General features: G+C 39.7%; 1 protein-coding gene across 2 annotated transcripts in view; it reads right to left on the minus strand.

Annotated features, from left to right (window-relative positions):
* ablim2 (actin binding LIM protein family, member 2) overlaps positions 1 to 21,649 on the minus strand; it is a 73,087-nt gene that overhangs the window by 31,878 nt on the left and 19,560 nt on the right. For both annotated transcript variants that reach the window (XM_072458557.1, XM_072458558.1), the window contains exons 3-6: positions 14,037 to 14,220; positions 8,479 to 8,591; positions 7,786 to 7,912; positions 6,925 to 7,018 (exon numbers count right to left, since the gene is read on the minus strand). In XM_072458557.1, coding sequence (XP_072314658.1) covers positions 6,925 to 7,018; positions 7,786 to 7,912; positions 8,479 to 8,591; positions 14,037 to 14,220 — 518 coding nt within the window. The remainder of the gene's footprint in view (positions 1 to 6,924; positions 7,019 to 7,785; positions 7,913 to 8,478; positions 8,592 to 14,036; positions 14,221 to 21,649) is intronic.

Raw genomic sequence — 21,649 nt, forward strand, 5'->3', positions numbered from 1 at the left:
TTCCCAGTGGTATTAAGCCTCAACACTTTTCTAAAAATGCGGACCCTCCCTATTTTTTTCATCAAGTCATTTGGACGAGAAAGGAAAGCACAAAACAGGACGTCTGCGCCTTTGGAGAAACAGCAAAACAGAGCAAAAGTGGTCTCAGAAAAAGCTTAGGTAACTTCTCCATGTGAAATCTGGCAGAAATACTGAAATATCTCGCCAAAAGTTCATAGTTTAATGGACCACAATTGGCCTAAGAGATATTGTCCTCGAGGAAGAGAGGAAGTTGACTTAAAAGCATTAAAGCCAAAAGATAAATATGCAGGATCTGTAATGAAATTCAACCATGGAAAGAATTTGGGAGCACACCAGCGGAGATAGTGGAGAAATGATTCCTTTGTACGAATGCCAAACAGGAAATAAATTAGCATATGGAGGATCAGGGATATTCTACATGGACTTGAACTGACAAACGTTTAAGTCACTAAGTTAGTTAGTCTTCCCAATTGCAGACTTTAACTGGGGTATTCAGAAAAGGGATATGTGCAGGAATCAGGCAAATGATTGATGACCGTACTACTACTACTACTGCTGCTGCTGCTGCTGCTGCTGCTGCTGCTGCTGCTGCTGCTACTGCTGCTGCTGCTGCTGCTGCTGCTGCTGCTGCTGCTGCTGCTGCTGCTGCTACTGCTGCTGCTGCTGCTGCTGCTGCTGCTGCTGCTGCTGCTGCTGCTGCTGCTACTGCTACTGCTGCTGCTGCTGCTGCTACTGCTACTGCTACTGCTACTGCTACTGCTACTGCTACTGCTACTGCTTCTGGTAGTGCTACTGCTACTACTACTACTACTACTACTACTACTGCTACTGCTACTGCTGCTACTACTACTACTACTACTACTGCTGCTGCTGCTGCTGCTGCTGCTGCTGCTGCTGCTGCTACTGCTACTGCTGCTGCTGCTGCTGCTGCTGCTGCTGCTGCTGCTGCTGCTGCTACTGCTACTGCTACTGCTGCTGCTGCTGCTGCTGCTGCTGCTGCTGCTGCTGCTGCTGCTGCTACTGCTACTGCTACTGCTACTGCTACTGCTTCTGGTAGTGCTACTGCTACTACTACTACTACTGCTGCTGCTGCTGCTGCTGCTGCTACTACTACTACTACTACTACTACTACTACTACTGCTACTGCTACTGCTGCTACTACTACTACTACTACTACTGCTGCTGCTGCTGCTGCTGCTGCTGCTGCTGCTGCTGCTGCTGCTGTTACTGCTGCTGCTGCTGCTGCTGCTGCTGCTGCTGCTGCTGCTGCTGCTACTGCTACTGCTACTGCTACTGCTTCTGGTAGTGCTACTGCTACTACTACTACTACTGCTGCTGCTGCTACTACTACTACTACTACTACTACTACTACTACTACTACTACTACTGCTACTGCTACTGCTGCTACTACTACTACTACTACTGCTGCTGCTGCTGCTGCTGCTGCTGCTGCTGCTGCTGCTGCTGCTGCTGCTACTGCTACTGCTACTGCTACTGCTACTGCTACTGCTACTGCTACTGCTACTGCTACTACTACTACTACTACTACTACTGCTACTGCTACTGCTACTGCTACTGCTACTGCTACTGCTACTGCTACTGCTACTACTACTACTACTACTACTACTGCTACTGCTACTGCTACTGCTACTGCTACTGCTACTGCTGCTGCTTCTGGTAGTGCTACTGCTACTACTACTGCTGCTGCTGCTGCTGCTACTACTACTACTACTACTGCTGCTGCTGCTACTGGTACTACTACTACTACTACAACTGCAGCTGCTTTTACTGTTACTGCTACTACTACTATACTATACTTAGTAAATGCACAGTTATGAGGCCAGAAATATACTAAATTACAAGTACAAGTGCTGATACCAGATTTCCACTTCAGTAAAATTACATGTGAAAAGTAGTTTTACACCTTAGTAGCATTTTAATTCAGTCTTTTATACAAAACGTAATGAATTTTAGAGTTTAAAGTTGAATTGAGTTGTTTTAAACTCTGTATATCCCTAAAGTAAACCTTTATTGACTGCATCGTTTATGTCTTTGAGCTGAAATAACTGTCATGGCATTTGGAGGTCCCGGTCGGCTGGTCGAGAGCTCAAACACTTCTAATAAGTGGCATTTTATTTAAAAAGGAAGCAAGTCCAGCAATGCAAACTTGCAAAGATGTATCAATGCCAGAAAGTGTTATGTCGACACTCAATTTGCCTCAATTTACCACCACCAAAGCTGCGTGATCTTTTCATCATTTCAGGAATAGAAAAATTGACTATTACTTTGAACTTAAATATAGACAAATTTACCAGACACAGACCGGACAGATGGGACCGATACATAGGTCTGTACACCTCACTGACCTTCTTGTTTTCTGGTCTATTTTTTGGGCTATTGTATTTTCTCTTTTTGCGTTCTGTTTTTTTTTTTATTTAAATAAAATATATACATAAAAAGAAAAGGAATGCAGAATGAAAATGGATTCAAACAGCACATTTTCAGGAGCCAGTGATCAATCCGAGTGTTCATAGTCTTGTTTACAAGTTTGATTTTGAACAAAAAAAGTAAGAATGACTAATTGAAAAACAGTTAATGTTAGTGACTGTGATGTGATTTGAGACTAATTGAAGTGCCCAAATCAGCTCGCCGTGTTGTAGTTTCAACTAAGTCAGGTCTGTGAGGTCAGATTGTGTCAAACAAAGCTCACATTACAGTCTAACTTAGAGAACAGAGTTTCAGACGAAGCAGTGGCTCCAGTTAGCGTCACATCTCCAGCCAAAATGTATGACATCAAATGAAAGGTATCAATTGCTTCGCTTGGAATGTTCTGCACTACAGTATGGCCAAGTTACAGATCAGATCAGTGGAGAGGCGAGCCAAGAATGTTCATTTTAAGTAACTCTATCTTACCAACAATAGTAACACCTGTAATTGAGAAACATATATATTTTTAATGCCATAGTGAGGAACATTTCAGTTACACAATCCCACATCAATGGAGAGAAGCAGTCCCTCCACCACCGCTACCAGAAAAGTCACGTAGGGCACCTTTAATATGCTGAGAACTTTCAATCATGTCAACAAATGCCGACAAAGTAAATGTAGTCAAATTCATATTTCATTAATAATTACAAAACAATTATGGCCAACAAATCCTCCCGATTGGTATGGTCCAAAAGTATCTCCACAGTCAGAAGTGAATTGTACCGGCCCATTTTGGATCACTTAAATGGGCCGGTACAATTCACAGAGGTCTAGCGCTCTGGCTCACTTTTGGCTCCCAGAACACTTTACCACACGATGATTGGACCAAAAATAAGTCAGACTAAAATGTATCATGATCTGCAGATCTGATTTGATCTTGTGATGAACCACCATATTTCCAGGGATTACTTTTGTTACTTAACAACTCCCCTGCGGCTCGCTTGTTTGTACTGTTTATTTGCCCCTCTTCTTTTTGATTGAAATAAGGCAGCATAATCACACACAAAAACATGTAAAGTTGTCAAATATAGAAAAAAAGGGCCAGGGTTTCTCAGGAGAGTTGTCTACAGGTCGATATCATCCATGTTGTGAGGCTGGTTTTCCGCCCAGAGACCGCAGGGAGCGACGACGGACAATTCAAACACCCCAAAAATACATATTCAACCATCATAGGGACTTACAAAGACGTTTAATGAGGCAAAAAATTTGACGTAGCTCACTAAAGCAAACCGGTCGAGAGTGTCTAGGGAGCCTGCGCTGACTGTATATGGAGGGTCTTCTTTTACACATTATGTCCTCATTATGCCAACTTATCTCATTAAAAGTGATGAGTCTGTTTTATTCATTGACCATGCACTTACAATAAGGTCATGAATAATATGGTAACCACACCACACGTACAGTATACAGACTAGGTCTCCAGGTCCGGGCCCATTGAGTCCTGCACGACTCCCACTGTCCTGCTTGTGCCCTACAACGCTGAATGGATGGAGGTGATGTCATTGGTCCTCACTGGTTTCTGGTGTCTCCATAACCCGATCCGGCCTGTTTATGAAAGGGGAGCGTGCGATGAGAGAGGGAGATTGCGGTTTATTCCCATCATACCGCTCTGTTGTTCGGAGGTCACCAAGGGGGCTTCCAAGACCCCCGGCCCGAGAGCTTTCATCCTCTCAGCCACTCCTTCTCTCCCTCCGCCCCGTCCCAGCCCAAGGTGAGTATTCTGTGTCCCACCGCCACGTCAATAAGAGGCCTCTGTGTCAATATTTTACAGCAATTCATTGGATTCTTTGTGGAGAGCTGCAAGATGTGATCAGAGTCGCAGTTTGAATGCAAATCGAGTGTGACTGTTCATTCCTAGAGATTGCGATGATCAGTGGTGATTACGGAAGAACTACGGTTGTCAAAAGTATCGAAAAGCAGATAGTAATCGATACGAAAACTACTACTGAAACTACCAATACTAAAAAAGTATCAAGACTAAAAAAGGAACAGGACAAAAATTGACTTTGCCTGAGCAGTTTTCGATCTAGAGCTTTATCTGATTAATATATTAAACCATAAAGTATCGAAAAGAAAGTACTATTATTTTGTAAGTATTGTGACGACACTAACAAGAACAAGCAAAGCAAATGTCAAAACAAACTATAACTGGAAAAACCAGAAACATTAGGCATTGATGACCATTACTCTGACTACTTACAAAAGAACGTGAGCTATATTTGGGCACGCTACTACGGTGATTAAAGGGCACTATGTAACTTTTCAGGTTGAGGCCCAGTGTCCTTTTGTGAAGCGTGCGATTGCAAAGTATGTTTAATAAGTAGGATTAGGAGCAAGTAGGTTTCAAAGACTGAATACAAGAATCACATGTTTGTAGAGGTCTAAACTACAGGTACAATCTTTTTTTTTCCTTGCAAAAACCGAATATTTGAGAGATTGAAATAATTATAGTCTTTGTTCTCCAACTGACATTGCAATTTTGATTCGCTTGTGATATATTGTGCAGCCCTATTTCCACTGGTCGATTTGTCTCTCAATCGTCTTAAAGAATCACATTTAAACCAAAACACGTCCTATGAATATCACACTGCAATTCAATCCCACGTGCCAAACATTAAAGCTCCGAAATCCCGACTACTTTTATCTTTATAACAATCGTACCCGCTCCTTTATTCACCATCAGTATCCGTAACCTGAGACACACCAAGAGCCAAATGCCATCTTATCATGCTTCAGCCTGCTTCCTTAGCATTAGCAAGACGCACAGTATGCCATAGTTTCATATCGTCATCACAGCAAAAAAAATAACAAATAAACGCATGTGCAACAGAAAATATAGAGCTCACCGGTAGTTCACATATCAGCATGTTGTGGAGTCTTTTCTGGCACTATCCGGTCGTATGCAAAAGCGCGCCTGCATGCATCGCTTCTCTCTTCTGTAATTCAAAGGGCTTGTCACAGAACTATCTGCGGTAAGCTCCCCGGCTCCCTGTTATTGTCAAAGTCTTTATTCGGCGCACAAACAGAATCAGGTCATTTCCTTTTAGACTCGTCTCTGCACAATGCCGCACAATGATACAAATATGACTTCATTGGTGGCAGCCAGAGAACCAGGGTGACGTGTTTGCACCCCTCCAACGCCAGTGTGAAAAGCGGCGGACGTAGCTCTGGTTTCTGAACTGTAATGGGGTTTTTTGGCCCGAAGGTAAACAGGTGATGTTATTGGGAATCTTGAATCGGAATCTACTGTTACCTGAGATTGGATAACAACAAGAAAGGGTGCAGAGGTGAAAGCGTGCGCGCGCAGTACTGTACAGTCATGCGCCCGGAGCTTAAATGTCCATAAAGGAGACAGGAATGCTGAGTAGTATAGACCCTTTCAAGGTTTGTGGACAAAAACATTCTAAATTCCAGAATTAAAATAATGTGATTTCGATGAAAAAACGGGGATTAACCTCAGAATAATGCAAAATATGGAAAATTGTGATGATTGGCAAATGAAAGTGTGATATCAGAGTCTAGTTTAAAGATATTTCCTCTGTGCACAGCAGAGTGTTGACTAGTAACTGTCTCTCACAGCTAATGCTAACTTCAATTAAAATGTAAGATATAAAGAAACAACCAATTAACATTTAGAGTAAAGACTATCTGATTACATTATCTATAGATTACTTCAGTTTTTAATTTCAATTTGTTTAATTTTAATATTTGTTGTGCCTCAAAATGAGCATTGTTGTCAGCATTGGTCACCAAACACCTCCTTTTATAAACACAAAGGTGTCCTCCAGTCAAATGTTCACCTGAAGTATTTAACATATCAGTGTATGCAAACATTTTGAGAAGCTCATGAACTATATTTAAGACAGAAAATAATATTGCTCCATCATTAGCAATTATTAACGTTTAGATCTGATGTTATTTTTATGTTTTACTTCATTTTGCCTCCAGTTGCTTCCATTCTTGAAATTTGAACATTCTGATGTCATAGTGTTCTATAAGAGCATAGAGAATGTATGTATGTATTTGGTTGTGTGGTATGATTTATGGCCTGTGTGTAAGTGGTGGGGGTATGACCTGTTTAAACATTTATCATTCCACGAGGGAAATGCGTTCAGCAGCACATCCTTCTATACAAGGAGAAGCTCAACATCAAGTAACAAAATCAAATGTGTGGTTACAAACAAGGAAAACAATAGACAGAAATGTATTATTCTTATGTAGCGCTTTTCTATACTTTTGATTTGAGTTGTTGCTTTTTGTAGCCATAGCTGCCCTGATGCAGAGTGACAGAAGCTTGGCAACCAATCTGCAGCTCCTCTGACCACCCCCTACTTACTTATCTATCTGTATCTTCACATATCTTTGTGTATATTTTGTGAATAATAATGATAATAATAACTTCTTGAAGTGTCTTACTTCCAGGACTTTTCCGGTGATGTACTTCTTGCAGTTCTCACACTGGATGCCGAACATGGCGTGATAGTCCATCTCACAGTAGGGAATCCCATCCCTGGGGAAGACAGGACAAAAACAACATGTCACGACAAGTTGGAAATATAGAAGACTTAGTTTGAATGCAGTATTTGATCTAAAACCTAAGGCCTAGCTGTTAGGTAGTGACAAGAATGTGAAAATGATCTTATAGAGTTTTTAAATACAGTATATATAGGCTCTAAGGATGTCACAATATCAAACTTTAATATTTATGATTATGTTTAGAAATATTGTGAGAAATAACACCATCATTTAATGTTTATTCACAATGACAGAGACCAAATAACAGTAACATTTTTAATTTTCTTATACATATTACTATTCATCAACTTTGTGACCAACTTTTTTCATTGAAAAATATTTCCAACAAAAATCTGTAAAAATGCTCAATATAACCAAAGAAATCAATTTACTGTCATAACTTCAACAATCCGAATCCACTGAGCACTAAACTGTATTATTATTGTTCATTGATACATTTTTCTATCTTTATATTTGCAGACTATGTAAATGTTTCATCAAATGCAATAAGAGGAACCTTCTTTCAATTTATATTGCTTCTGTATATGAAATTTTACTTTCTGAATGACAAAATAAATTGACAAATAGAGCCAGACTATAGTGTGCTTCTGAAATTGTCACGATTATTATGTTTTAGTTTGATTATATTGTGACCTGAATAAGCCTGATTATCGACTGATTGAATAAGCTTGACATCCATATGAGGCTCCAAAAGCGAGTCCAGTCCAGACACCATGAGTATACACAGTTAAGTGTACTTACTTGCTGATATACTCTGCGTTGAGCACTTTGTTGCAGACTTTACACTTGAAACAGCCCAGATGCCAGTGTTTGTCCAGCGCCACAAGAGACTGTTCGTTCTTAAACTCCTTCCCACAGCCGCAGCAGTCTAACCAGAGCACACAGACACAACAACCGTTCAACACAACATCCAGGGAATGTGTGAAACCACTTGGCAGAGAGATGTGTGTAACTTTCAGGTGAGTGGGCGACGAAGGTGGTAGGTCACTAGGGTTGTTGAACGTTAGTTGTTTAGTCGATTAATCGGTCAAAGGTGTTTTAGGCGACCAAAATTTGCATTAGACGACGTGTAGAAGTGTATCATTTAGATTGTACGGATTTGGGACAATGTCAGAAAAAATGAGTTGTTATAGAATAAATGAAAGTAGAACAAGGACCCGAAGACATGAACCCTAAGGCATTGCGATTGTGTGTATCCCAGTCTGATGCAGTCCAGTCTAAGTAATGCACATCTGATGACATGACATAAGATGAGCTGCATGGAGATTTGGAAATGAATCATAACTTTAATCTGTCTTTTTGCATAGATACACTTTTTGCTGATGCTTGTTCTCTTGTGAGTGCAGTTTGGGTCAAATACACGGTCTGATCATAGAGGTGCTGAAATCCATGGACAGGGCACGTCTTCAGTGGTTTTACAGCCCTGGTACTCACTGTGCACGGCTTGGATGGGGGCGGGGCTGTTGGCGGGGAGAGGCTCGGTGCACTTCTGGCAAATACACTCCTTCCCGTTGAATGTCACTCTGTCACCAGCAGGGAACGGCTGTCTGCGGAGGCAAAATGACAAAAAACATCAAAATAACATCAGCATTCACGGCCATTTTTAGCATTATGTACAAGACCTCAAGTATTTAAACTGAATGTTTGTCTTTCCTTTTTTTCATGTATTGGATATTTAGTTTTATTTAATTTTATGTTCATATTTTCTCTCTCTCTCTGTGTTTAAAATGAATTTTTTTATGTTTTAAATTCATGTATTTATTATTTTTTTAGGGTGAGAGATTGGTGAATGTCCTTTTGTTCTCTTTTTTATTTTTTGATGGTGACACGTGAATGTGAGAGAGATTGATGAATGTCCTTGAATAATCCTAAATATAGAAGGCGTCCTGCAGTGCATTACCTTATTTCTAATATTCTATTTTGCTTTGAGGACACAAACCTAGCGGAATGAATTTGGTCAATCAACAAATAGGAATCTACAGTTATTATTGAGGTCGTCAAGCCTTGAAACTGTTGCAAAAACTTTAAACTGTTCCCCTTATCGTTTGGGGACCCCCTAAAAATAATCTTACGACCCCCAGAGTGGGAATCATTGAGTTATTCTTAAACAAACAAGATCATTCAGAAAATATGTCAAAATCATCAAATAGAAACTTCATCTAAATACATTTGATTCTTGATTTAGTTTAGCAATGCATACACTTCATACAAAGTTCCATTGTGACTTGAATCTTGTTTTTTACATATTTAGTTTGTTATTGCTATTAGATTTGCGATACATGGTTTTAAAACGTGACGCTCTTCACATTGTAAACATTTTCTCACCTGTCAACACAGTTTACCCAAAATAGAATGATGCACAGCGACAAAAACAACACCTCCAAACCAGCCCATGAAATGTGCAAGTTCAAGGTAAGAAAGTCACATTTTATGAACTTCAAAGCCTTGCGGTGCGGCGACTATCTTTTGCTTGTGTATGCGTGCGGCCCCGCCCTCCCTCAGCTGTCAGGGTCCACAGGTCTTTGGCTCCGATCAGACGGGGGGGGGGGGCACGTGCTGCTGTCACCCTGAGTCACCGCCCTCCGCTCACTGATACAGACAGGCACAACCCAGCGGCTGGAATAAGACTGCCAAGAGTGTGCAGTTTGATACAGGAGGATGTTTTAATCCAAACAAATGCTACAGTAGATACTTCCTCTGGGGTTCATATTCTTAAGTACAGGGTTTATTAGTGGCATTTTGGAGTCAAGCTGCAAATCCCAAAACTGCCACGGACTGTTTTTCTGTGATATTCTGTCATGGATTACATTTGTGTGTAAAGAAACATTGGGATCACATTACATTTTTATATTTAGTTTGTAATTCAAGAAAAACACAATTCATACAGATGAAGACGGATTTTTTTTAAAAATACATATATATTCCCAAAAGTATTTTTTTTTAAATTCATTTTCATTTTAAAGACAAGACTGGGCAAGACAAAAGACGGATTGACTAAAATTCTAAATGCAAAGGGCTCACTTTCATTTACATTGTCTACTTAAATTATGTGATTAACTTTATTATTATTATTATTATATATATATATTTGCAGCATTAAATAAAAAGGTTTCCGTTATTACATAAAATTCTAGTTCTGTGGTTCTCAAACTCTTAACACCAAGGACCACCAAGAAAATATTTAGGCTTTTGAGTCCAGCCTGATCTAAACAGGTCAAAAACGGGATTATACTAAGAGTTCACTTGGGCTGAACCTGGAGCAGGACTATACTAGGTCTGCACTTGGATTGAACCTGGTCTATAGTAGGACTACACCATTGCTTTACAAATTCTAAACAATAACTAGGTCAAAAAAGGACAAGAATATGGATTAAATGGACCATAAAGTCGACAAACTGAATTGCAGAGGACCCTGAGAGGAGCTCAAGTACCACCGTTTGAGAACCCACTGTTTAAGTGCATCGTCAGGAATCCATATTCATTGTAAAATGGATTGATTCATATCTACTGACGAGCCAAAACAGATTGTGTGTCTAATCCCCTGCAAACTGCTTGTAATCTCGCTAAATAGAGTCTGCACGTCGTCCTTGTGACACTGCTGTTCTCTCTACGATTCCTCCCACCGTTCAAAAGCAAGTCAACGACCGACATTTGCCCATTGGGTTTAAATTCCAATGAAGTCAAATCTGTTTATAAACCACAAATTGAAAGAAAAAGAAAAATAAGGCGTTTAATGTATCGTTTGTTCTCGTAATGATAAATTCCCTTGATATATCTTCAGAGAAACGGTGGCTGACACACTTTAGCGTGTAAGCTAAAAACAGTGTGAATACTTCTATTGTTAAGTTTTTGCAGAGGATTTATGACCTCGTCCAGGAGCGCGGACAGCAAAAGTCCTGCATTATTGATCCTTCATACAGCACCACGTTCGGCACGAAGTCCTGAACGTTTGCCCTCTCGCTCAACACTTTCCCAGTCCGATTCTCACAAAAGTCGAGTTGTGTTATCGTAGGCAGTGGTTTTTGCGGGCAGGCGTCGTGATCACACTGCGGAGCTGGGACGTCCCGGTGGAACAGGGCTGCAGCGGGTCCGGTTCAGAGATCAGGCAGCGCAGATAGTGGGACGCAAACACAGAGCTGCTGTGCGAGTGGGATGAGAACTACACACTTAACATTCCTTTATGAACCAGTGTGTGTGTGTGTGTGTGTGTGAGAGTGTGTGTGTGTGTGTGAGAGTGTGTGTGAGTGTGTGTGTGTGTGTGTGTGTGAGTGTGTGTGTGTGTGTGTGTGTGTGTGTGTGAGTGTGTGCGTGCGTGCGTGCGTGTGTGTGTGTGTGGGAGAGAGTGCGGTTAAGACAGGTGACTGTGGTTTGCCATGTGTTCTCAGATGATCTATTAAGTTACGTGATGATAGAAATGGTTGAATGTTATGTCAGGAAAACATAAATCCCTTTTTTACAATTTGACTTAAAAGGCTGTACCTGATTTTTATTGTTGTAAAAAAGCGAAAAACAGAACTAGTTAATTTTAAACTCTTTATTTATTCACTGCTTTTCACAACTTTCTAAGGCGCACTTCCTGCTTCGCTAAGAATAAAATGCTCTTGGTTGCAAACAGCACACAGCGGTCTCATTTTCACCCTAAGAGCTGCTTTAATAATAACTTTCTGTGGAAAAACTGATTTTACTTTATTAACCTGCGTGAAAAATCGGGGACAGTCCAAATTTGCATGCATTTATAGCAATCTATATCGTTCATTTATTGAATCAACATGCAACATAATGAGCAGCAGCTGTCAGACTTGTAAGTTATCTTAGTGTTGGCAATTCATATTTTAGCTCTCAAAAATTTTATAATAACATGGTTTGAATAAGGCGAGCATGATAGAAAGTTGTTATGCAATGTTACCACAAAATAATTCTAACAAATATGTCCTTATAGAAATGCTGTTCAATTTCAAAAGAATTATCATGTTTTTTGTAACGTATTATTTATCACTATGAGTGAAGGAAACCACAAGAGCTGTGTTTTCTAATTTTAGTACTGTAATGTATCTTGTTTTTCAGAAAGTAACAGTATTACTTTGAATATGGTATAAAAACCACCTAATGAAAGAGTAACTATAACTAAATACAGTTACTCAGTAACTCAATGTCAGGTATTGTTAAGTTAAATAGAATAATATTATGGCTGGTGTGATTCTTTTAAGGTTCATCATTGGTTTGGAGTCAATGAAATAAATGAGTGAAATGTTTTAGATCGTAAGAAGCACTTGAATAAAGCATTAAGACAAATGTGGGTGTCACTGCGTGTACAACAGAAGTGTTTAAGAGCATAAACTGAAGAATGAATCAACCCTTCATCCAGCTGTCCCACAGAATATTATATTAGCTCCAGAGGATGGTACATTAGAGCACTTATTCACTCCCTCTGTCCCCTGAGGAGAAAGGAAATGCTCTGTCTTTTCAAGTATTATATTGTACTCAATATATACTAAACTACTGTTTTAAATTACACCAAGGCTAAACAGCATGATAAGAAACGATTTAGTCATGGGAACACAACAGAGGGATGCTTTAAGAAACACTGATGTTTATGCCCTACAGCAGCGGTTCTCAAACTTTTAACACCAAGTTTCATTTATTTAGCTTTTTTGAGTAGCAGCAGGTCTAAAACAGAACGCTTCCAGGTCTAAACTAGGTCTCAAACCAGGAATTTAACCCAAGGAGAACATAAATGTGAATAAAATACTCGTGTACCATACTTGTCCACATACTTGGGCTTATTCATTTTGATCAAGGTGCTGAGAGATCACTCCATCAAGAGCCAAGGATGTAGAAAATCTTTGGCTCTAGTTAAAACAGTCTCGATAGTTGTTTCATTGAAGTGTGATGAGACTGTGGCAACTACCGTCATTTTAGGACTTAAAGCCACTACTTTTTTCCCACGCTTTGAACATTTGTCATTATAACGTCTAATTTATAGATTTCAAATGGCAAACGGCCACCGGGGGGCAATTTAGTGTTTGACACACTGTAGAAGCTTCTATATGTGTTTTCTATATTTTAAGCCTCAAAACACTGTTTTATTACCACCAGACCCATATTTAGGGAAAAATTGGTCTAATATGCATTAAAATGAAACGTTCTTGACCAGACCAGACTCATGGGTCAAAAGACAACCTGTGGAATTCCATCACGACCATGGAATATGATTCTGTGTAAATATCTCATGTTACAATGTCACACTCGAGCTCAGGAGCAGAGGAACAGATAACAGACACAGATAAATCAGCTCACACAGAGTCATCAAGGACAGAGGGGAACATAGCATATGGACAAGTTCTATTTTCTTCTACATTTTTTTCAGGAGCGCTGTAGAGCCCGAAAAGTACAGTACTCAACCTTCGATCAGACAATCTTGGCCTCTTTTTAGTTCTGACTGTAAATAATCTCTGTTTCCTTTGTATTGACTCAGATGTGTTGATGATATGTCTCTTGTAAGTAAAGTATTTCACACAGCCTGTGAGAACCATCAAAGAGTCAAATGTAGTGATCTTGATAAAGAATTGTGCAGATTTTTGGTAAAAAGAAGCAAAAGAATCAATAACGGAATTGATCTAGTCATGTTTATTCATATCTTTTGTCAAAAGCTCAAAATCTTTAGGCAGAGTGTCACCGAGGCTATTTCAGCCGGTTTTAAACCCTTCAAAAAAGTACTTTACTTTTCAGTCCAGTTCACATATGTAGAGGAGTAGAATAAAAAGTGAGCATACATTTAATCCATCAAATTTACTCTTCTTTTTGCATTAATTGTTACTTGTACTTTGTATTGTTATTTGTCTACTGTGAAGTGTCTTGAAAAGCGTTATAAATATATAAAATGTATTAGTTGATGCAAAATTCTAATTAAACCTAAAAATCGCTACTTTCCACACACTGATTATGCACCTCACATCTAAAACGAGGTGATCATGCACATTTGCGACACGTACTTGCATGAGGCGCACACAAAGCAGCGCGGGTGGTAGGTCTTGCCCAGCGCGGACACCACCTCGCCCTCGATGAAGTCCTGGCAGCTGAAGCAGCGGGTCCCGTACATGCGCTGGTAGTCCAGGGTGCAGATGTACTCGCCCTGCCGCACGAAGAAGCCGCCCTGGGCCAGCTCACTGCCGCAAACTGCACGGGGGAGAGAAAGAGCACAATTCTCATGTTATTTTCTGATCATTCTCATGGGGCTCAGAAAAGAAGCGGTGAAAATGACCTCGTAAACAGTTTGCTGCATTCGCTTTCTTTATAGACCTATGTTCAGTTGCTTTTTAGTCTTGTTTTACTCCTATTCCTCACTTTCACCTTCCTGTCATGTGCAACATTTTGAGGACTTTTTTTCCCATTCAAAAGATATAAGTGCTAGTGTCCGCTCTGCTAAGACTCCATTTCCCATGTGCCCCTTGTGTTTGTCATGTGCTCCCATGTTTGTGTTTGTCATGTGCTCCCATGTTTGTTTTTGTGTGCCATGTGTTCCTGTGTCTCCGCCCCTCACCTGCTGTCTGCTACTTCCTGGATTTCCCAGTCACCTCCCACCACACCCGCTGTCTTCTCATTACCTCAATTTGTTTCTCCTGCCGCTTGTTTGTTCCCCACCAATCACCTGCTTCTCTGTGTGTATTTTAGTTCAGTCTCCCCTTCGGTTTGTGTCTGCTAGTATCTCCTGCCCTGCTCCTGCTTTGTTTTCCTGCCTGTCTACCTGAGCTAAGTTTGTGCTTTCCTGTTTTTGACTTCTGGAATTTGGGATATTTTGTGTTTTTGCATTTTTTGGACATTCTGGACCTTTGTTTTGCCTTTGGATTTTGAGCATTTGTTAAATAAACTCTACTTTGCCTTTATTCGAACTGCTTTTGGGTTTTTGCCACCGGGATCATAGCAATAAGTTGAGTTCCAGTTGGATTTTCCGAGATCCAACTTGTAATTTCACACTGTAATTTTCACACTCTTACATCTCGCAATTCCTACTTGGAAACTCAAACATTGCAGAACCCCGTGTTTATCCAAGTTATAAAATCAGACATGCTCTCCAAGGTTAACAAAGCAACATAATCAGAGCCAATGTCCTTTTTTTTTATTATTTGATTTAAGTTTTTACGGTACATAAACTGTAATTCACTGCAATTTTTTTCCTCTGGTTCACAGATATTGAGAAAACGTGTCTCTGTGTTCCGACCTCAGGGGATAAATAGAATGCAGCTTCGTATAGGATATTCTTACAACAGAAACAAATCCTTGTTGATGTTTTTAGCATGTAGCCAAAATACACTTTCTGTTTGTTTGACGTTTAACAATGGCTGGCACCAACTCTCGATCAGAGCCCCCTCCCATCCACACTAAATGATTACGCCGTAACTATGGTAACCTGGCGACATCACACCACCGCACCCTCGGGGGAAACTTCAATCTGTTTTTTCCACTCCTCCAGCAAAAACAAAGGCATGCCTTTTCTTCCTCCTATTCTCTCTTTTTGGAAAGCGGTGATGGGAGAAAGATGAGCCGTGTTTGTAAATCCTTGAACTGTGAGCACAGAATGTTGTAGGAACATGGAAATGCAGGAAACAGGAAATGACAACAGCTAATGAGAAGTCTGTTATTTTATGTGAATGTGTTAAGAAAGTAAGAGTTTCAAACACCAAACAATCACAACATATCTAATGAATGGAACAATAACACAAGATGGCACAAGCCAATAGGCCTCCTTCAACGATAGGCCCGGTTAGTCCTGGTTAGTCGAGAATGTGTTCATCTTCTCTTCTCGTTCCACTCGTTCTCTCTGGGAATCAGCCAAGTCTTGCTCAGATAAATCAAACTGAAAAAGATCTGACAGCAGAGAGCGAGTTACAGATGGTTGATCACTGGCAGCATGTTAAGACTTTTATGTAGGATGCACCGGAGGTAACGGACGTGTTTCTGTAACTCGCGCTACGCTTTGTGTTCATTCATTATTTGTTCATTTTAGAATCATTTAATTCCCCAGAAGGAATACATAGAGCAGGAGGTGGAGCTCCGGATTTTTAAGGCAACTGGAACTAGCCTTAAGTCAGTTGCCTCGATGTTTCTGTTCCTCGATGTTCAAGTCTATTAGCTGTTAAATGTAGGGTTTTCATGAACGTTCAGCTCATATCTGACTTAAAATTGACATCTTTGAAGGTAAAATATATTGTCAGGTGTTGCCGTAGTTGTAAGAGACCAATGTATGTTTCCTTGTGGTTTGACTGACTCATGTTGGGGAAATACAAGCCCACCCTGCTTCGTCAATCCCAAATGAACCATGTTAACAAGCATATTTTGGATCACACAGAGAATTGCTAGCAAGTGGAAAGACCTTTCGAAATGCAACACTTGTGCAGAGTCTGTTTTATAAAAAAAGAATCCAGTGACAAGTAAATGAATGGTCCAACAGCAAATGGTTTGGGGTATAGACAAAACACTGCACACACCTGTCTGCTGTGGTCCTTTGAGCTACAGCAGCTGGATCGTGAACAAAGAACACAAAAATAGTGTATGGTTTGCAGCATGAGTTTGCATTCATCTCTTTTGACTACATTAAGCAGTGCTACATTTGCTATACATTTTCTGAGGATCTAAATTATGTATTTCACTGTTCTTCTTTTCTTGTTGAAATGTACTTTTTTTCATTTGATGTTGCTCTGCTGCTTTATGAAACGCTAAAATCACCCGCTGCATATTAACAGGCAATTAAAGCATAAATTCCTTTAACTTTTCCCACTGGTTACATAACAATCCGACTTGCCCAATATTGGCCGCAGTTCAACCTTTACACAGCGTTTTAGTTGTTATCAAAGCTTTCCAGAGGTTAGCCTGTGCCCATAAAATAACCACAACTATACGAGGTGGAATGTTTTCTCTGGAACGGGGCGACATCGTTTCCAGCTGCTGCTACTGGAGTTCTGGAAGCAGCGCTCAGCTTAGCGATGGCAAAATACACGGAGAAATGTCCAGTGTAGTTAGGGTTGTTCCAAAACTGTTATCAGACGGTTCACAGATCCGATACCACACATTCTTTTTACCAAAGGAGGACGCCTAGTTGAGCGCCGCAGATGTGGCGCGGATTAAACATGCCAATGCGAACACTAAGAGCAGTTTAAACGCTAATTGTGGAGGTTCTGCAGATGCTAAAAACACTAATGACACACACAAAAAGACATTTGTGCAACCTCATTGATGCCTTCCTTTAGCCTTTGGAGCAGAAGCCAGACTTTGGTGAAATAAACTGCCTCGACTACAGCGCTATATGAAGGGCAAATAGGTGATTAATCAAAAATTTAATCGCAATTGTTTTCCACATATTGAACTATATTAATTTTCAGTTCAATTTTACTTTGGCGTATTAAAAAACAAACAAATAAATTGTTTTTTTCTGAACAAAAAAAATACCAAATTTGAATCATTGCCATTTAATACAAAGAAAGTCTGAACTCGGCTTTAAACCACATGCTTTTATTGGCAGAGGATTGGCTGAGGACCAATCGATTAAAAAGAACCAAGCATCCATCCATTTTCTACCGCTTGTTCCCTTTCGGGGTCGCGGGTGACTGGAGCCTATCCCAGTGACTTCGGGCCTTAGGCGGGGTACATCCTGGACAGTGGCCAACTTGTCACAGACAGTTCACTCTCACATTCATTCACTAGGGCTAATTTAGAGTTAACAATTTTTACCTAACACATGCATGTCTTTGGACGGTGGGAGGAAGCCGGAGAACCCGAAGAGAACCCACGGTAACACGGGGAGAACATGCAGACTCCACCCAGAGAGATCATGTGAGTGAGAACCAAGCATATCACTGACAATTATAGATGATTGAACCTTAATCTTGATTAAGCTATACGGCTTACGTTTACTACGCATGATAAGCCATGTGGATGAGGATGAGCGTCTTTTTACAGGCCTCACTGTTATTTTTTGTTCTCAAACTGGTATCGGACTGGTACTCGGAATCCGCAGTTTCCCTGAGGCCTAGTATCGGATCCAAAATAAAATATCAGAGCAACCTAACGATAGTAGTTCACTTTTTAAACCAGCTTGGACAATTTACTTGGGTATTTCATGTAAAAGAACATAAGCGAATACCTCTGCACCATTATTCTCTTTTATGTTGCCATAGATGGCTCCCATATTTCCTATAAAACGTTCTTTAAAAGTTGGATATATGGATATACAGCGTGCCAAACATAATCAATTATTGTCAGACCTATTGGCCAATTCTGTGATTTGGAAACGAGTTACCTATTTTGTTTTGGGGTAACGGTCTGAGCTCGTGCAAAAGTCAATGACCAGATGGGATTTGATCATTTAAAACAGTTCTACTTCCATGGCAACCAACAGTGGGTGTGCACATTCACTGCGGCTGATGTCATAATGCTAGTAATTAGACGATTTGTCCCGGGAATGGTCTGTTCACTGTGACATGGTGGATAACCCTGACATGATAAGAACTTAACTCCTGACCTTTTGACCTCTGAAGAAGGGCGGGTGAAATTAAGTGATAAAAAGAAACGTAATGTATTTGAAATAGCTTTGCAGTATAGCATGAATAGAAAAATATAATGTTAAGTATCAGGACGGTACAATGACCAACAGCTGCCAACATTTAAAAAAAAGTATTAGAAATGGCAGTACATATGGTGTCCAAGCAAACCAACTAAGCTGTTTATTATTTTATTTGTAGGATTATATGACTGTATGCAAAAGAACAATGTCTTTGTTGAGCTGGTAATAACATATTTCTAAATACATTTTCTGTAGGGCAATTATCATTATTATTTTTTGTGTTCTGCGTTGATACCCGAATTTGTGAGTTGTTTTAAATTCAGCACCAATTATATTAGCCCAATCAAAACTGGATTTTTATGGAAATATTTTGCAAACTTCCAAGTTGAAAGTTTGAATTGAATGGCTATATCTCATTGTTATTTACTAGGGATACCATTGTGTCTTTTACTAGTTGAATTTAAGTAGTTTTAAACATCAGAACTAGGGTTTGATAAAAGTCTTGGCCTCAAGTCTAAGTCAAGTCCAGTTCAAGTACAAATCCAGTCCAAGTACAAATCCAGTTCAAGTACAAATCCAGTCCAAGTACAAATCCAGTTCAAGTACAAATCCAGTCCAAGTACAAATCCAGTCCAAGTACAAATCCAGTCCAAGTACAAATCCAGTCCAAGTACAAATCCAGTCCAAGTACAAATCCAGTCCAAGTACAAATCCAGTTCAAGTACAAATCCAGTCCAAGTACAAATCCAGTTCAAGTACAAATCCAGTTCAAGTACAAATCCAGTTCAAGTACAAATCCAGTTCAAGTACAAATCCAGTTCAAGTACAAATCCAGTCCAAGTACAAATCCAGTTCAAGTACAAATCCAGTCCAAGTACAAATCCAGTCCAAGTACAAATCCAGTTCAAGTACAAATCCAGTTCAAGTACAAATCCAGTTCAAGTACAAATCCAGTTCAAGTACAAATCCAGTTCAAGTACAAATCCAGTCCAAGTACAAATCCAGTTCAAGTACAAATCCAGTTCAAGTACAAATCCAGTTCAAGTACAAATCCAGTTCAAGTACAAATCCAGTCCAAGTACAAATCCAGTTCAAGTACAAATCCAGTCCTTTGAATTTCAAGTTATTTCAAGTCTTAATACAAAATGACCAAATACAGCTTGGATTTTTAATATGTATATGAATGTCATAGATGGACCTTACATTCTTACATACATTCTTTTCAGGAGAAGCATCAATTCGCTTCAAGGCTCCAAGTCCAAGCAGAACTTGTGGTCGATTCTATCAAGATAAGTGTCATCATCAAAATAGTGATTCAAGTCCAAGGCACAAATTGCAAGTCGACACCTAAATGTGAAATGTGAATGTAGAATTATTCCATTATCCACTTATTATTTCTGAGATGAGAAAGTGCATAATTGTAAATGCAATTGTGTCAAGCTGTGACCACCACTCATTTTCTTCTTTTGCCCTTCCACCACCTCACAGCATGTCAACTGCAGCAACCTCCCAACAAATTGAATTATCATGTGACGCTAAATGTCATTAGCCCTGACCAAACTCACTTAAAGATGTTACAACAGTCGAGCCTGCTCCTCCTGCCTTTGAACCGAGTCATAGTAAAAATCCATATTTCATAGTACATCCCTGGAGATCTTATTTACTGTCCAAATGTGGTGCCATGTAAATTATAGATGTGCTGTGCCCTTCACTTCCCTTCATGTTTCCCATTGAGCATGTGCAGTAGTAGCGGTCGGTGGGGGTTACCAATAATGTGTGCTGAATGTGCGACCTTGACAGCAACTCATGTTTTACAATGACTCTGCGCTGCCAAACGGGTGGATGGGATTGGTCAGGATACGTCACATGACCTCCAGTGCACCAGGCCTCCTCCGGGATGGACTAAATTACAAACAGACAACAACCAGGAAGTCTGCGTATTGTCTTTTAACAGCGGCCAGTCTCCAAACAGAGGAGCTATTGTTTTTAAAGTGCACTTTTTAAGGGTATTACGGGAATAAATGTATGTTCAAAATTGTCTGGAAATTGCGGCGTAATTGAAGAAGCATTTTTGGGAGTTTGAGTAAATATTAGGTTAGAGTTACGTCAGTGGGATTCAATCTTTGGCTCTGTCTGTTGGGTTTGCACGTTGACATCACATTTAATACATGAATGCAAAAAGAAAGAGGGAATTGAAAGTATTCAAAATGAAAAGCAATGTGCAAGAGTAAAGACAGTAAACTTTTTCTTTTGGCAAAATAAATTAAAAATATTTTTTTGGGGTACATTTTTGGGGGTTTTCCCCTGAAAAGTATATTGTAACAGCAGCATTTGTGACAAAAACAAGGCCGCCACATGCTTTGTGCATTTATTAATAACACATTTTATTTCTCATCAAGCCAGAAGTAGGAAACCATTATAAAAAACACAAAACTGTGTACCCACTTAAAATTATTGCAGATAAATGGTTTGTGAGACTTAGGAACTATAGTTACACACATTTAAATACCTCCTTTTGTGGTGTGAAAACCAGGTACCTCAGCTTTAAGCAGCCAATTAGTCAATTTTATTGTTATTACAAATTTTCACTGTTCTAACGTGATAAAACAATTTGGCTGTATATCGGACATTGACTATTTGATGTTGTATTAGATTTAAGACTAAATCAAGGTAATTTTTAGAGGTGCACTAAGTAACTTTCCCTGTGTGTCTCCATGAAGATGATAACCCTAACCTTCATCTAGAATATTCCAGTGTTTGGCTTTACACTTATTGATGTCCAAAAAGAAAATCAGTGGCATTCACAGTAAAAATGCATGTTTGAGAAAAAAACTGCAGTTAAATAAATGTTCAATAGATTAGGTTGATAATGTGTAATTTTCCATGCAAAGCAATAACATCTCTATGGAGACTAGAAAAGTGATGCAGTGTATATTTAATGTTGGCACTGATTTTCAGATGATTACAGGACTACACAAAGTACAACACAGATAATTGCTCATTGTTCCATTACACATTTGAAACCAGAATTGCTTATGCATTCAGACG

The sequence above is a fragment of the Eucyclogobius newberryi genome, unplaced genomic scaffold (assembly GCF_026437365.1).
Source record: "Eucyclogobius newberryi isolate DKJ021-1_F unplaced genomic scaffold, fEucNew1.0.hap1 SCAF_22, whole genome shotgun sequence".
In the NCBI taxonomy this organism is placed as follows: domain Eukaryota; kingdom Metazoa; phylum Chordata; class Actinopteri; order Gobiiformes; family Gobiidae; genus Eucyclogobius; species Eucyclogobius newberryi.